We start from the raw sequence: 16,178 nt of genomic DNA on the forward strand, positions 1-16,178 counted from the left end.
AAGGGTCAATGAAATTCAGGCTCTGTCAGTGCAGGATCCTTTCTTTACAGTTCATAAAGATAAACTGGTTTTACGTACACATCCTAGGTTCTCACCCATGTCTATTTCTAAATTCCACGTGAACCAGTCCATCGAGGTTCCAGCTTTCTTCCAAGACCCACAAAGCTCGGCTGAGGTGAAACTACACACTCTAGATGTGCGTAGGGCGGTCCTATACTGTGTAAACAAAACCAGACCGCTAAGGAAAACAGACCAACTGTTTGTCTCCGTAGCTACAGGCAATGAGGGAGATCGCGTCTCTAAAGGTGCCATCTCTAAGTGGATTGTTAACTGTATCCAGCTGTGTTACTCCCTTTCTGAAAAAACTTTGCCTTTCACGCCAAGAGCCCACTCTACAAGAGGCATTGGGGCCACTCTGGCTTTCATTGAAAATGTACCCCTTGACACCATTTGCAAAGCAGCTACTCGGAGCTCTATTCACACCTTTACTCAGCACTACTGCATTGACACCCATTCCAAGACAGATACTCAAGTGGGACAAGCTGTTCTAAGACATTTATTTGCTCATGACCCTTCTCACATCCCACCTCCTTCTTCTAACACTGCTCGCTAATCTATGCACAGCATGTGATCTAAGCAGATTCCACAAGCCTCCGAAGGGATACATTACTCACCGGAATCGTATTTCTGATGCTTGTATCTGCTTAGATTCACATGCGACCCACCCTTCCTCCCCTCTGAGAGAAGGCGCATGGATGCTTGTAGTCTTATCTATCTGCTTGGATTATCTGTACTCGCGCTACTCCTCATGCTACCTCATGTCAGAAAAAATACAATCCGAGGGTCCTAGACGCGTGAGGGATCATGGGTACAGTGGACGTCACACTAGGGATAGTATTACTGGCACGCCCTGTGTCGACGCCCGTTTTCGAGTTTCGAAAAACAAACTGTAATGCTCTGCAGCTTCCATTAGATGTCGGCCTATGCACAGCATGTGAATCTAAGCAGATACAAGCATCAGAAATACGATTACGGTGAGTAATGTATCATATATGTATATATATGTGTGTATATATATATATATATATATATATATATATATATATATATATATGTTTTATATTTGGAGTGTGTTGTGTGATAATATCACCTGCTTGATTCATTTTTATAGTGTGTTTTTGGGCCTATAATAGTGTTTTTCTACTTGCCTGCCTAAGCACAAACATTGTGTATTTCACTGTTTGGACTCTCTGTGGACCCCTGACCCCACTCACCTCTCCTGAGACTTAGCCTTGACCAATCTTCCATGCTTACCTTGATTGGTTTGTCTAAACGGAGTTTTCCGGTTCAATGTAACTAGTGTGGCCTCCTGAAATCTGTCCACCTGCTCCGATTTTTAGAAATCCATCTTAACACCTTGTCTCACACTACTACAACTTCCTCGCTCTTAATTTCCATATCCATTATGTCCTGTTTCTAGCCAGATTGTCAGTGCTGTTTGTAACACTGACAAACTAACCTTTTTATTTATTTAGTTTAATAATTTGTTTGAAGCTGGCAGAGACCACCCATACCTCATCTTTTTTCGTTCCCATGTTCCATTCTTCCTTTATTCTATTTGTTTTGTGATGTGATTATTCATGTACGGTTACATTTGCAGTGACTCAATGACATACCGGGATGTGTGCACTAACGTAGAGACATTTTAACTACTTCTGTGGTACCTGTTTCTCCCATTCATTGGCAGTTCCGATGGTGGTATTAAATGCACTTGCTGCTTAACAGTATCTTCTAGCTAGCTTTTGCTGCCCACACAGTACTCCTTTCAATTATCCAATATACTGCCCATGTGAGAAAATATTGGTAACATTCGCCTGTGGGAAGTTACACTATTGTTCTACAGTATTTTGAGTTGATTTGGACAGGTGTTTTTTGGGGGAAAAGATTGGATGCTCTTCACAACCAAGCACTCAACAAACTGCCCACGTATTTCCATTAAGTAAAGTATTTCGTTAGTATAATGTGCTTAAATGAATGAAATAATTTTTTGGTAACTTGTATTCCATTTGTACTTGCTTTTAACAGACCTTTTTGGGAATATCCTATTCACTACTTGCTTGTGCGTTATGGCCTATGGTCGCTTTTGTCGTTCCTGAACATCAACTCGGGACTGCCTATGGCTTGTAAGTTTGTAAATCTACCAATCCTGTTCACATTTCTTTTTTTTAACTGGTTTATGAAACTATGTAGGCCTTAAAGAACATATTGGGTATAGATGACTCTAATCACTTTGACAAAATGGTTCTTTGAATGCATCTCATTACTCCTTCCTCCCTTACATTGGTACGTTTCCTATTTTTTAAAATGTTAACAGTTAAAGTTGCCACAATAACTTTAATTTGTCTATATGTAAATATGAATTTGTTTGAAGATGCTGATGGCTTGAGCTGTAGAACCACTCTGGGCACTTAAAGTATTGTATGTCATTTTTGCAGCATGCAGTCTATTCAGAATCTTGGACTTGCAATAGTCGCAATAACGGCTGGTGCGATTTTGGATGCTCGAGGGTATTTGTTCCTGGAAGTCTTCTTCATTGCGTGTATCTGTTGTAAGTACTGAGAATCATCAATTCGGCATTTCTTGGTTGGGGGTAGTTGGTTGTATTTTTAACTACTGCTCTCTGGGGCAATGTGTGTAAGACACATTTTAAGTGCCTTAATGAGATGTGTTGCTGTAAGAAAGAATTGTCTAACCCTTCGCTTGTCCTTTTTGCATATTGTTTCTTGGCCTTTGTTCTTCCTTCTCAGGTGAGGAAATCCCTTATATGGTCATGCATTTGCCCAGGAAAGCTGCTGTTTTTGTGGGCTACTGCATGCCTTTGTGTGGGGACTCAGGAAGTGGGTGGGACTGCCTGGTCGCATTCCACACCTCTGGTGCCCGAGAGTGTTCATGAGTGAAACACAGTGTTCCCTGATTGGACTACTGATGGCTGTTGGAATGGTGCCGATCCTTATCATTGGTGAACTTGGACTTGCTTCCAGCCAGGATTTGGGATTAGAAGAAGGCTCCTGCAGCCATTTCTTCAGATTCGCATTGGAGCTAAGTATCTTGTGTAGAAGACTGAAGATCCTGGTACTCTCAATACATACAAGCGCCCCCGTCTCCCCATAATAAACCTCAGAATAATCTTTGATTTATTCCATTCCATCACTTTTTGAACGGCTGTTCTAAAAGATAGGAAAATAATCTTGCTTAACTGTAATATTGTTGACCAGTCTTCTGGAAGATTTTTCGCTAAAACAAGAACTCTTCCTACATCTTTCCCGTCTCCTAGAAGAAGCTTTGTGACTTTTGGGCACAAGGCCCCATTTAACAGAGGGATTGAGGTTATATTGTTTGGGCACTTTTCTTGTTAATTGGGTTTACTTAATGATTCATTATTTACCTTCCTTTCAGTTGAATAAGTTATTCTATGCATTTCTACAAACCTAAGGTGACTGTATATATGTTTGGTAACTGAGTGTTGTGTGATACTACTTGCTTGATTAATTTTTCTAGTGTGTTCTGGGCCTATAATAAAGAGTATGTATGTACTGTGAGGAGCCAGGAATGAGACGTGGACACAAGGAGACATATTTTTGGTTATAAACTTTTATTTAAATAATTCGGGTTGGAAAATGCCTCCCTATCCCTATTCTAGACGAGGGTTCCCTACCTCAAACCAAAACTACAGAGTCTGTCCAGTGTCAAGATGTCCAAACAAAAGATCTCTCCTGTGTCTTGATTCTATTATGGCCCTCACAATCTAAACTCTAAATGTGCAAAGGAAATTGTTTCTCGACTTTTCCAAGTGCTCAAATGTTGAGGTCCAACACAAGTTCATATCCAACAAAAAGGCTTGAACAATGGGTTTTTGACTTCTCCAAGTGCTCAAATGTACAGGCTCAACACAAAAGTTCCAATTCAACAAAAAGGCTTTTCTCCTGAACAATGCTCTTCTTCCCAGGAATTCACTTTCTTCCCTAGGCTCCTTAGATCAACTTTCACCAGTTCAGCAAAATATTAATCAACTTCCAAGGGGGTTACTCTCTCCCCTCTGTATTTTCACTTCTTGGGGGGAATTGGCTGCCTTCCCCAAGCTTTCTCTTCCTTTAAAAGTTCTTTAGGGATATGTATTTTCATAAGGACTTCCCTCTTCTCAATATAGTGTCCCAATCATTCATTAAACCAAAAATCTTTCCTTGCAGTTCTTTACAATAGTCTTAATATCTATCTCCACCTGGGCATACTTCTGCCTGGTCATGTTGCACAATTGTTTCACCTTCACCTGGTGTACCTTCCTACCAGGACTTCCTTACTTAAACATTAACCTCCACCTGCTACACTCTCCTGCAAGGACTTTGTTACTTGAACACTTTATTGTACAGATACTCGAGTCGCCTGGTATTCTTTGTCCAGAATCTTATTACACAGATATTTTATTGTACACATGTTTAACTTCACCTCTTATACTCTCCTGCCAGGACCTTGTTATATAAACAGTTCATTGCTCAGATACTTAACTTCACCTGGTGTGCCTGCTTTCCAGGACCAAATATCATAGATCACTGTTCCATCACAACTTTCACCTGGTATATATGCTTGTTTGGACTTTGTTATATGGGTTACTCTTTCCTCCCTGGTTGGGGTTTAATAACCCATTGGCAACTTGTGTTTTAAACACTTTCCCCTTCTCTAATGACTTTACTGCCTCTTGCTTGCAGCGCTCTCAAGAAGCGGTTCCCTTTACTTAGCCACCCGGTAACCCACTTGCTTCTTCAAGGTTCACTGGTTATTTCTATTGCTAATGCACAGCAACTTTTATTTGCTGGCAACCCGGTAACTCTACTTTCTTCCCCAGTGCTTACCGGTTGTCTCCAGCGCCTTTTTGTTCCTATCCACTTTGCTGTACTGCCTTTGTGTGCGCTTCATCCAGCGCTGCAGTCTCGTGGTTTTGGTTCTCCTGATGCACGGTTCCCAGGGCTTTCTCTCTAAGCGGTGTATCGCCCGGACCATGGCTTCTCTGTTCCTTTGTCGGGTACTTCGCCATCCTGGAGGGTGCTGCTGTCGTCTTCTCTCGTCTGTTTCTTTGGATGTTGCCTCCAGTGGTCGACTCTGCTCTTAGTTCCAAAAACCTTGCTTGTTATGGAAGTTCCCATTCATTCACAGCCGTATGCTGTCAATCACACCGCAGGTTGCCGGTTCTTTAGGGCAGCCAGCCAGCCAATTGGAACTTGTTTCACCAGACACACCTAGAGACAAAGGACAGGCAAGATTCGGGACCCTCCCTCACTTCCTGCCTTTCAAGACACACTGGAGCCTGGGCAGGCTTCAGGGCTGAAACCTGCCAAAGGCAAACTGCACAAAGGACTCAAACCGGATGCAAACAGAGTAAAAGCCCAGTAGAAACTAACTAACTACAAATGGCAAAAAAAGAAGACGGGCCATTTTGGGAAAATTGTCACCCTTATGTGCAGCACTGCAGCTGAGGTATCACCAGCAGATACATGTCACTAGTTAGTAAAAGAAGATACCACTTCCACCAGCCATTCAAGTGAGTTAGTGTAACAAAATGGTACATGAGGAATGGGTTAAAGGAATTACTATGTAACCCCTCAGCACGCCACATAGGGTGGTGTGTGCTGGACTCATGAAGTAAAGGTAAGTAAGTCAGGGGTCATCTTACTATTCTTGGAACAGTAGCTCACCCAAAAAATGTAGTTAAATATAAGAAGTCCAAGGGACTTCTCGGTGAATCTGTACTAAAGGTGCTTTGTGTCACAATGCAAAATCAGATGCCTATGGAGTTTACCAAACTCCATAAAACAGTAAGGAACATAGAAAATCATAGTCCGAAAAACACATGAGTGAGTGAGAAAAAGGTCCCACTCGGGAGTAAAAATTAAAAAGGCCCAGAGTCCAGCAAAGGAGCTGGGAGGGGGTCTCTAAGGTTAAAGGGAATTTGCATAGAAATGAAAATTTTCCCGAACACTAGGTGAGTGGGAATCTTTTTCCCCTGTTGCCTAGTCTTTTACTTTTTATATGGGTGACCTTTTTATGTCTCCATAGTGTGTGGTTGGAGTTTCCTGTAACTTTTGGGCTTAGGCTGGGTTGCCCCTTTGGGCTTCCCTTTTTAATTTCTCTTATTTTTCTCTTGAGTGAACTACTGTTCCCAAGAAGTGAAGTGCGATTCCCATCCCATTTACATTTATTTTAGTGAGCCAGCACACCCCAACGTATGTGAAGTGCTGGGGAGGTACAATGTATCCCCTTCTTACTTACTTGGTAACAATTTTGTTAAAATTGCAGGTTTACTTGAATGGCTGGTGGCAATGAAACTACTTTTAAGACTTCTGGTCATTCTTACTCGCAGGCTGTGAAATCAGCTGTGGTAATGCACAAGAGGGTCGCCATTCTGCTAGAATGGTGGGCTCCTTTTTTTTTTTTTGCCATTTCTCATTTGCTTGTTTCTTGGGTCGTCTTCTGCCATTCTAGGCGGGAAAGATCTTGATTTAAGTTTTGTCTTTGGCAGGAATCCTTTGTATTCCCCATGGAGGCTCCAGAATGTCAGAGAAGGCAGGAAACGAGGGAGGAGTCCACAACTCTGCAGCCCTTTGTCTTTCTACGTGACTGAAAGGAACCAATTCCTATTGGGGGGGGCAGCTGTCCTGATTGGACAGCCAGACCGCCCCTTTCTGTGCAGGGAGAGTTTGCAGAAGTTGTGATTGAGAGTTTGCCCGTATCATTCTCCCAGGCCTAATGCTGGAACGCATATAGGGAGTCTATGAAGTCCCTAAACACTTTTGACTAGCTTGAAAGCCAATATTTACTTGTAAAGAAGTTAGTGTGGTAACTATCTCTGTAATAGAATAAGTTACACAGTGTCTAAACGTTATTACTTACTGTTGAGTTGCATTCTGCCCATCTAAAAAGTATATAATTTGGTACACTTACTTTGATTAGTGTTCCACGCTTCACAAAAGTAAGTGTTGGTAGTGTTTTATCATTTTTCAAGTGAATGAGTGTTAAAGCTTACCAAAAGGATTTACCCACCTTGAAATAGCTTTGCAGTTCTTAAAGTGTATGATTGGTTTATGCTTTCCCTGAACTGCTTCAGAGCAAGAGTTCTTACTTTCCCCATAATTGTATCCTACACTTCTGAAAAGTAACCTTGGTTAAACTATCTATTCCTTTATAAGAAATAGTGTACTTGTTTAGATACCAATAGGTTATAATGACCTTGAATAGCTGATGCTCTTCTAGAAGTACTTTTACTTGCCTGACTGAAGTCACTCTGTTTGTGGTTAGAAGAGTACATGGTAAATTAATCATTTGTCGGGTTGTGCTTTCCCTGAATTGCTTTAGTGCACTTCTAAAATAGTTTACTGTGTCCATGCTTCTCTTTGAGCATCTTTAAGCCTCTCCAGGTAGTATACAAGTTAAATTATGCCTTTTGAACTGTGTTCTTAAAAGTAACATTGGTGTGGTAACTGTATCCATTCTTAATAGAAGCAAGTTACATATGTTGCAAGATATGCTTGTAATGCAGAGAAAGTGGGAACCACTTAAAAGTTCCAGTAACATTGGTTACTACTTGAAAATTAGAAATGGTTGAATTCAAATGATGCGTAGGAATCTTCAGGAGCAGACTGCAAAGGGTCTAGAGACCACCCAGACCCAAAATATCTGTGGTGCAAAAAGCTTGGTAACCATACCAGGCTATGCAGTCGCTCTCTGTGTGCACCCAAGTCGGGTTATGTAAATACAAAAAGATTCAAAAAAGTTTTCAAAAATTTCTTGCAACAAAAATCCTCTCATAAATGCATTTTCAGAGTACACTTCTGTAATAAAACAGTCATATTCCATCTTCATGGTTTATATACTGAATAGAATTCACTAATCGTTTCTTAGTGAGGAGACAATCAACATGTCCACATTTTTCTCATGATGGTTCATTAGCCAATGCATTTCGGAAAAATGTCCTTCGTCAGTGCGAACCAAAATTGTTCAGAACACATTCAAAGTGTTAATACAGAAATAAATAATGTACATCTTCAGTTTATAAACAGTGTTTGTAGAAATAGAAATAGAAAACATACTATATTAGTGATGTTATCAGATTAGGTCAGCACATGTAATTAAAAAGATATGGGAAAACAAATGAGTTAAATACACTTCATAAGCATTCTATCACAAATGAACCCTTAAATCTACTGAAAGTAAACATTAGCTGTCTTGTGTTTAACCATGCATGGTTACAACTTCGTGTCAGCGGATCTGCAAAATGCCGAAATCTCCGCTTTCCTTTCACTATGCGAGCCGGAAAATCCATGCAGTCCTGAACGTGTGGTTCAAAAGATGCAGATGTTTTTGTGGAGGTAGATTTTCAGAAATGAAGTAAAGATTCAGAATGACAAATGACACTTTCCCAGCTTTGAAATCACAGAATGGACACACGATTTCTATGCAATTCTAAATAGGTTGAAATGGATGAGATGAGATTATTTTAGACTGGATACTCACTGCTAATTTTGGACCGGAATGGGCCTTGGACTGCACTCTCGCCACGGGACGGTCTCTGCCACTGGTTCTGCTCACAGCGTGGCCTCTGGTCTGGGTCTGGCACTGCACAGCGGTCCGGTGTGGTCTGCTATCGGCACTGCACAGCGGTCTGGTCTGGGTCTGACGGGTTCTGGATACGGCTCTGCTTTCTGGGTCTGGTTCTGGCACAGAGTTCTAGCCAGAAGCATAAACAGCACAGTCTGGCTGTTTTATTCTGATGTGCCCCTTGGAAGTCTGGGGTAAAATCAGTTTGCAAGATTGGAAGGCCAGCTCAGAAGAGTTCAGCTTGCAGTAGGCCCTCTGCTTCAAAGTTCTGGAATCTGGAGTCTGGCTTTCTTGTGCAGAGCGTCCCGCCAATGTTCAGGTGATGAGTGAATCTGGAAGTTCTCTCACTAAGGCTTGCCATCCTTATAGCAGAAATTGCATCACCCAAATGGGTGTGTGCGTGGGCATAACTAAGCCTGCTCCTCACAAATGATCATTGGCCAAATTCTCCTCTCTCCCTTGATTGGGGGAAGGAAATGGAGTGTCATCGTGATGAGGTATGTTTATGGGTCAGAGAATCCTCCCCTTGTCACTTTGCACACAAATCTATTTTTGATTCAAATGCATATTTATCTATGTACATTTTTTCTAATATTATATGTCCAGTTAACATATTTTCTGTAGAGCCAAACCATCTGATCCCTGTCTTTGTAAGATGTTGTGTCCACTTCTGAGAGAATTCTGCCCTTTTCATCCAGAACACAATATCAAATTTTTTCCAGAATTTACACAAATGTGCGCAAGGAATATGGGCATCAGATGATAGTGTCAGATTTTTAACATACAGGCATTTGGAGTAATAGCCTATTTTCTGCTAATACCCCCCAGAACATACCACAGAGTCCTAACACCTCTTAAGATGTGCACAGAAAAATCACATGAATAATGATATTATTTATATAATTTTGACAATTTTGTACTATGAATTATCCATCTTTTTAAAATTATGCTCTGGCCCAGATGGGTGTGGTTAAGTCCCAAAGCACATGGAGGAATTTCTTGTTTGTCCCCGCCTCCAACCTCAGCTGGCTCACAGGGGCAGTGCCCCTCCCAGTTCCTTCCAAGAGGAAGTCATTTACGACCTCCTGATTTAGCAATTGCTTTGAGCCAAGGGAAGTTCATTGTTCCGTTTCCCTGCAGTTCCAGGTACCCCACCCCTGACCTGATTCAATCACAGAGGTGTAATCTCCTTTTGGTGGGGGCAGCAGAAGGCAGGCCTGTGAATGCAGTTGCTGGGCAAGTTTCAACTCCTGTCGGGGGTAGTTGCCAGGCAGAATTCAATCCCTTTAAGCCAGGCTTCAGCCAAATGTCACTTTTGTTCCAATTTTTCTTCATTCAAATCAAACTTACAATTTTTACACATGCAGCTAGAACGCTGATTCGAAGTTCAAAACTATGAAATTTAAAAAGTTGCAACCTATGTGACACTCAAAAGTAGGTCACTCATTTATTTTAAACATTTCGATTTTAGTGGCTTTAAATCCAATTTCACTTAAGCTGCTGATATCCACAGCTCAGCCAGTTTTGTTATGAACTTTATTTTAGGCTCTTCATCTTTCCAGATTTTGTATGCACATAAGACTTCATTCTACCAGACGTCTGCTGGTGTTCAGTAAGATTTTTGAATATCTTGCAATGTTTGAAATAGGCATTTTGAGCTTGCATTCAGAGAAACAAAGGTGATTTCAAAGCGCTTTTTGAGCTAACAGGCAATGCTGTTTTTCCTTTGGCACCACGTTTCACTCATGGCGCTTCTGGCCCATCACGCTCGCACTGGTGGGTGGCAGGTCAGGCGACCATTTTGGTGTGCGCAAAAACTGCGCGGTTTTCCTAGATTCTGGCGCAAATGTGGGCTTTTCGGCCATCTTGGATTTTCTAAGCCCACAGCACCAAATGGTGCAGCATAATAACTCGAACATGGGTCAATACACCTGACATATTACTGCTTCAGTTATATAGTTTATTTTTACGTATTTTCATATCGTTTCAACATAGGATCATATATCTTCTTTCAGACACTTTTGCTGTCCTACGTCTTTGTTTTAACGTACATTCATGTTGCGCATAATTTTGTTCATGGCGGCTTTTCGACAAGTCGGCAAGGAACATCCCTCTTGGTAAGTTTCTTCCATTGTTACAATGTGACGGTATCTTCTGAATGGCTGCCTGAGTGCATACAGTTTCCCATACAGTGTAAGTGGTATGGCAATGTAACATAAACTTGTACCTGGGTTCCCACTTATAGCTCCTCATCTGTTATTCCAACAGGGTGGGAGAGAGGGGGTGTTGACTAGGGAGAATGCGTCCACTTGCGCCTCTACAGCTTTGTGCCATTCTGAATGCATTATAGGTTTGACTCACTTTGACTGCTTATTGTAATCTAAATAAGGTTATGCTTTGGTTTGTAAACCATACGTTTTGATTTGGTTTTTATAATTGTGTTCATACGATACATGATAGTACTTACCTTTCCAACGATTTATCTTGGCCTACCTGTATTTAAATCCTTTATTTTTACAATACAATAGTGTTCCAGTGTTTCTTTGGATCATATGTATGCTACAATTTCTTTGTACCAAACTAGAGGCCTCTCTGGGGAGAGAACCTCACTTTGAGCCCTTATTTTAGTAGGGATAAACCTGGCTGCTTTGTCTACGCAGCCAAATGTTCTCAGGTCGTACAGCCTTCTACTAAGAGTGGAGTTTTGAACTGCCTCCGATCTGGGGTTATGAAGCCCTTAGTTGGGCTTTAGAAAAACTGTCCTAACACTGTGAACCGATTTTTATCTTTTTGAATGTACAACTATGCACCCAAAATGGTTGCTCAGTGTGGTTTAAGCCTTTTGTGCTCTTCTTTGTGTCATCTTCTTTGTTGACCATCTTCCTTCCCCACCTGGTTGAAAATCGCTGTAGGGGTGCTTACACCTTTGCACGGTTCACCGAACAGAACTGGGTGAAACTGGGGTTGGGTCTTTCTGAATCCAGAGATCTGTTCCTGGGTAGACTGTGGTGATGCACAATGACCATGAATGGACAAGCCTCTAACTGTTGGAAAATTGCCTGTTACTTTGGTTAGTGGGCGAAGGTCCGACTGCAGCCTGGATTCTGTATAAAAACAGGACCTGGAGCCATTCGAAATTGACCACAAGATGCACGTTTCTGAATCCGAAGGACCGCCAGAGACCCGCCAGAGGATGCCTCTAGCGTTGAGCATTGACAAAGCCGACCCCCAGGTACTAGACCTCTGCCTTTCAATCAACAGGGAAGACTTGAACTGGGGCCTTCTTCGTTTGGTGGGACCAACCTGTGTGACTCCTAGCTCTGCATCCATCACCTTCTAAAGTTGAGTCGTCTCTGGTGTCTGCATCTGGCCTGCATCCACCTGCGACTTGACTGACAGCACCATTGAAGGAGCATCTCCCTTCCTCCTTGCTGAAATCTTAGCTGGCATCCTCTCCTTACTACGCTGATTGGATTCCACCAAACTGCTGCTGCAGTCTCTCACAGAGGAAGGGCATTCTGGAACATAAGGTCTGTCCTTGTTGCTCCTGCATGCCTGCCTGCTTTGTCTCGGGGTCACATTGATTGCTTCTGCCTGCTGCTTAATCCAAAAATTAGAAGTCTTCACCCTGTCCCAGGTTGTGGCTTAATCGTCTGTAGAAGCTTTGAATCCACTACCTATGAGCTTTCAGCAACAAAGCCTATGGTGAGCCCTGTTCTCCTCACCGGTTCCCTGTAGTGCCTTCACAAGTCTGAGTACAGGCATCGCCATAGGTTGTATCTATTCAAGCACCCCTATTCCCATTGACTTTGATTGGGTGTAATATTCTATCCTAATTGTAGCTACCTTGCCAGGACTTAGTTAGTGGAGACTGGGCCAGGGGTCCCCTGTGTGGTCGCCTAGAGAGTGGTAGTCTACATTCTCCAGAGCTGGAGAAATGACTGGAACTGTCTTTGCTGAAAATTCAGACACCCACTTTGAGGCCCACCAGCAGACCTGAAATCTCAAAAGGGTAGAGTTGTACATTCTAAAACATTGTTTTGGTTATTAAATTCTGTTCGCCATTTAAGGCTTGTTGAATGTCTTTTTCCTCCCCACTTTAAGTATCTTATAGTTTATATGCCCGTTCGAACTATGTTAAATACTAAAATGTTGGGTAAGCCATGCTGTGCTAGTGAACGGTGGATGTATATGTGGTTTATACCGATTTAACTTATCTAATGTTGTGCATTGATTTGTATTAAAGTTTATCCAAACCTATGTTTAATAAATACCATGTTTTTGTACTTACCTGTGCGGACCTTGGTTACCTGCTGGACTTTGCAATTGTTAGCTATACTTCACACCAAACCTACCTCCTCTTGAGTCTAAGCCGAACTGCTTATTCGCTCTGCCACTGAGAGTTTGGTCAAGACTTGTGTGCAACCTTGTTGCACCTCTAAGTTGCCTCCTCCGAATGCCTTACCAGTGTCGGTTCGGACAAACCCTCTTGCAAGGTACCTTGTTTTACTCGGTTTATGTTCTTTGAGTCATCAAAGAACATAGTTGGGGCGGCAGAGTGCTTATAGAATTTCAGAGGAAGAATGGAATCTCAAAGGGTAACCAAAGTCTTAACATTACATTGTATGGCCATGGGTGAAAATGTTAATTTCCAAGCCACGCATAACCAATCATTCACCCTCTCAGTTGCTCACATGCACACACAATTTCTCACCTATGCGTACTGGCGAGTCCACATTTTGAGGCCTATATGGCTATTTTAGAGGGGTTGTGATGAGTAAGCATTAACATTTATTTATATTGAAAAAATATATTCTTAAAACATTAAACATAAACGGTCGGAATAAAATTGATGTTAAATCATAGCAAAATAACTGTTAATATCATTATAGGTTGCATTGTTAAACTCAACCCACTTTACAGTTTGATCTGGGTTTTCTGGGCCTACGCCCTTTTAAAATATGTCACAGAAAAAAATACGTCTATGTATTCTGTCTGCAATTAGAAACATAAGATTAAAGATACTAACAGGGCAGCAAGCTGAGCTCTCTGCATCAGTTCGGAAAAGCTGAGGGAGTGTAGGACTGGGTGGTAACCCGGAGAACATACTTGCGGACCAAGCGCAAACTGCACTAAAAATCCTTTGTTTTTTGGTTCAAACCTCTTTGAAAGATTTTGGGGAAGAAAGGAAAATCTCTCAACCCCAAATGTTCCTTGGCACGTTAAGTTGGTCAATAAACAGAGTTTCATCTCAAATGCATACCATTTCCTGGATTTAGTTTATTCTTAACTTTCCAAAGGTAATGTGTGTGTTTTTTTTTTATATAATGTATTTCAGGTACCAGATTTGTGTGTGCTTTGTCATAAGTGTGCCACTTAAATGTGTTCATGAACATCTACAATTATACATTCTCCAGTTCATCTGTTTTAAGTGAGACCTTCAAAACGACTAATGGCATGATTTCCTTCCTACTACTGTAAAAGCAATAGAATGGCTTGAGTGAAAGTGGTGGCAAAGCATGTGTAGTTCAGCATTTCATTCTTCTTTCTGTATTTTCTAGTGGCGCTCATCTCGGTGGTGGTGCTGTACTTTGTGAATCATCTGACAGGTCAGTATATTAGTATATCGAGCTGGGTCTGTGGCTCAGTGGACTGATCCATCCACTACAGGGGCCTGTGTTTGACCTCATGGTCACAGGTTTGAATCCTGGCAGGTCCACTCAGTCCTTCATCCTTCTGAGGGCGATAAAAGGAGTACCTTTGAGTTGGGTAACAATATACATTTATCTGTCAATAGCGCCAAGATGCCCCTCTGTCGGTGATCGTGCGCTCTACAAATACACTTAAGTTATTAGGCCCACAGTATGCTGAGTATTTCAATAGCTGCGTGCATTGGCCTGCATTAACATCATCATTGCGTTAGTGCCTTTGAAACAAATCAAGTATGTTTCCAATAATCTATGTACGTCTTTGGGACCTTTATTCAGTTTTTTTGCATTTTTTAAATCTTGTCTTAATGTATATTTTTTACTCCCTATATCGTAGTTTACCACTATGCATTTTCCTACATAGAGAAAGAGTACAAAAAGATGCTTGCTTTCTGGACTGGAAGGTCCATTGCATTGTGTACTGGGACTGTCTATTTAATGTAGCCCTCAGCAGGGTCTTTCTTGGGGTTCTCTGGAGCTTTTTAACATTGTTTGTCAACCATTGGTGTTAGACGTTCTGTTGTGTATACAACATATTAGTCTTATGTACAGTGTTATTCTGTCATTGCTAGCAATGCTGTATAGATTTATGAAACAGTTTCTTATAAATAAATCTAGGTGGTGAACTGAACTTATCTGCCTGGAAGAGAATGAAACTACAAAAGGAGGCTGAAATAGAGTAAGTACACATAACAGTGCACATACTGCATGAAATGCATGCTAACCCACCCTCCTTCACTGTAAGCCATGTGCCTTGAACATTTGACTGCCTAACATTTACTAATTCTTTACTACTTTTGGAAAATTACTTAAAATTAATCTGACTAATACATACCTAAAGCTTTTCATGATCAAGCATGCTGTGTTGTGTGCCATGTGTTATACTGACAAACGTTCAAGCAGTAAGTGCAGGCTATGTAATTGACTGTTTGCACATAGTTTCAGTATTATTTTCTCTTATCACTCTCTAGTAACGTTCTTTAGGATGTACTGTCTTTCGGATCCATAGGCCATTAGTACCATTGTACAACGATGCTATGCAGCTGTGCCTATACACCTAGCCTGCACACTTGCCTGCTTTTATATGGCATGATCCATGGCAGGACTGATAATTAGGATTGAAGGGGAACAACTTTTCAGTGGTCCTATTCGACTGTAAGAGTTTGCTTTTGTTTGTCACATGGTCCAGGGACGTAACATGGTGGGGGTCACCACGGGGTCACTCTTGCATCCCCTGCTGTCTCCCACCAAACCCTTGGCCATCATTTTGTGACCCCTGACTACTGGACTGCAGCTTGCGCTTGACAATATATATATTTTTTTTTAACTCGCGCTCCTGAGCAGTGGGCGCAGTTCCACTGTGTTTTGATCATGTTCTCTCAAGCTTTTTTTTAAAAAAAATATTTTTATTTTATAAAATCAAACACACTACAACTGTTTCAAAACATAGAAAGCATCATATTCCAACATATTTTCCAACTCCCCCCTACCCCATTAAACTAGAGCCGGATCTCACATGTCGTTTACGGGAACATCATTGGGTGGCACAATACTTAGGCAGCCATCATCCAGGTCCTCTGTTTCGTTGTCACCCTGGTGAGGGTTTGCCAACGAGGCCACCAATTGCCGCCAGGCCAGCAAGGGCCCTACTTCCTCCTCAAACCCCCCCCCCCCAGTGACCGCTTCAAACCAGACTACGGATTCAGCTTCCGCCCACCTCAAGAGGTCTGTCCACCATAACTCCACCCTAGGTCTGTGGGCCGCCTTCCAGCCCATGGCAATCCTACGTTTGGCCAAGACATAAGCCAGGTCCTTTATCTTGCT

The 16,178-nt window shown here is 41.8% G+C and overlaps 1 protein-coding gene across 2 annotated transcripts in view; it reads left to right on the forward strand.

Moving 5' to 3' along the window:
* The window catches only part of MFSD1 (major facilitator superfamily domain containing 1), a 499,977-nt gene that overhangs the window by 448,498 nt on the left and 35,301 nt on the right, over window positions 1-16,178 (forward strand). For both annotated transcript variants that reach the window (XM_069618453.1, XM_069618454.1), the window contains exons 12-15: window positions 2,086-2,183; window positions 2,496-2,608; window positions 14,208-14,255; window positions 14,973-15,033. In XM_069618453.1, the coding sequence (XP_069474554.1) occupies window positions 2,086-2,183; window positions 2,496-2,608; window positions 14,208-14,255; window positions 14,973-15,033 (320 nt within the window). The remainder of the gene's footprint in view (window positions 1-2,085; window positions 2,184-2,495; window positions 2,609-14,207; window positions 14,256-14,972; window positions 15,034-16,178) is intronic.

Source organism: Ambystoma mexicanum, chromosome 10, assembly GCF_040938575.1.
Source record: "Ambystoma mexicanum isolate Mex_15411 chromosome 10, UKY_AmexF1_1, whole genome shotgun sequence".
Taxonomy (NCBI): domain Eukaryota; kingdom Metazoa; phylum Chordata; class Amphibia; order Caudata; family Ambystomatidae; genus Ambystoma; species Ambystoma mexicanum.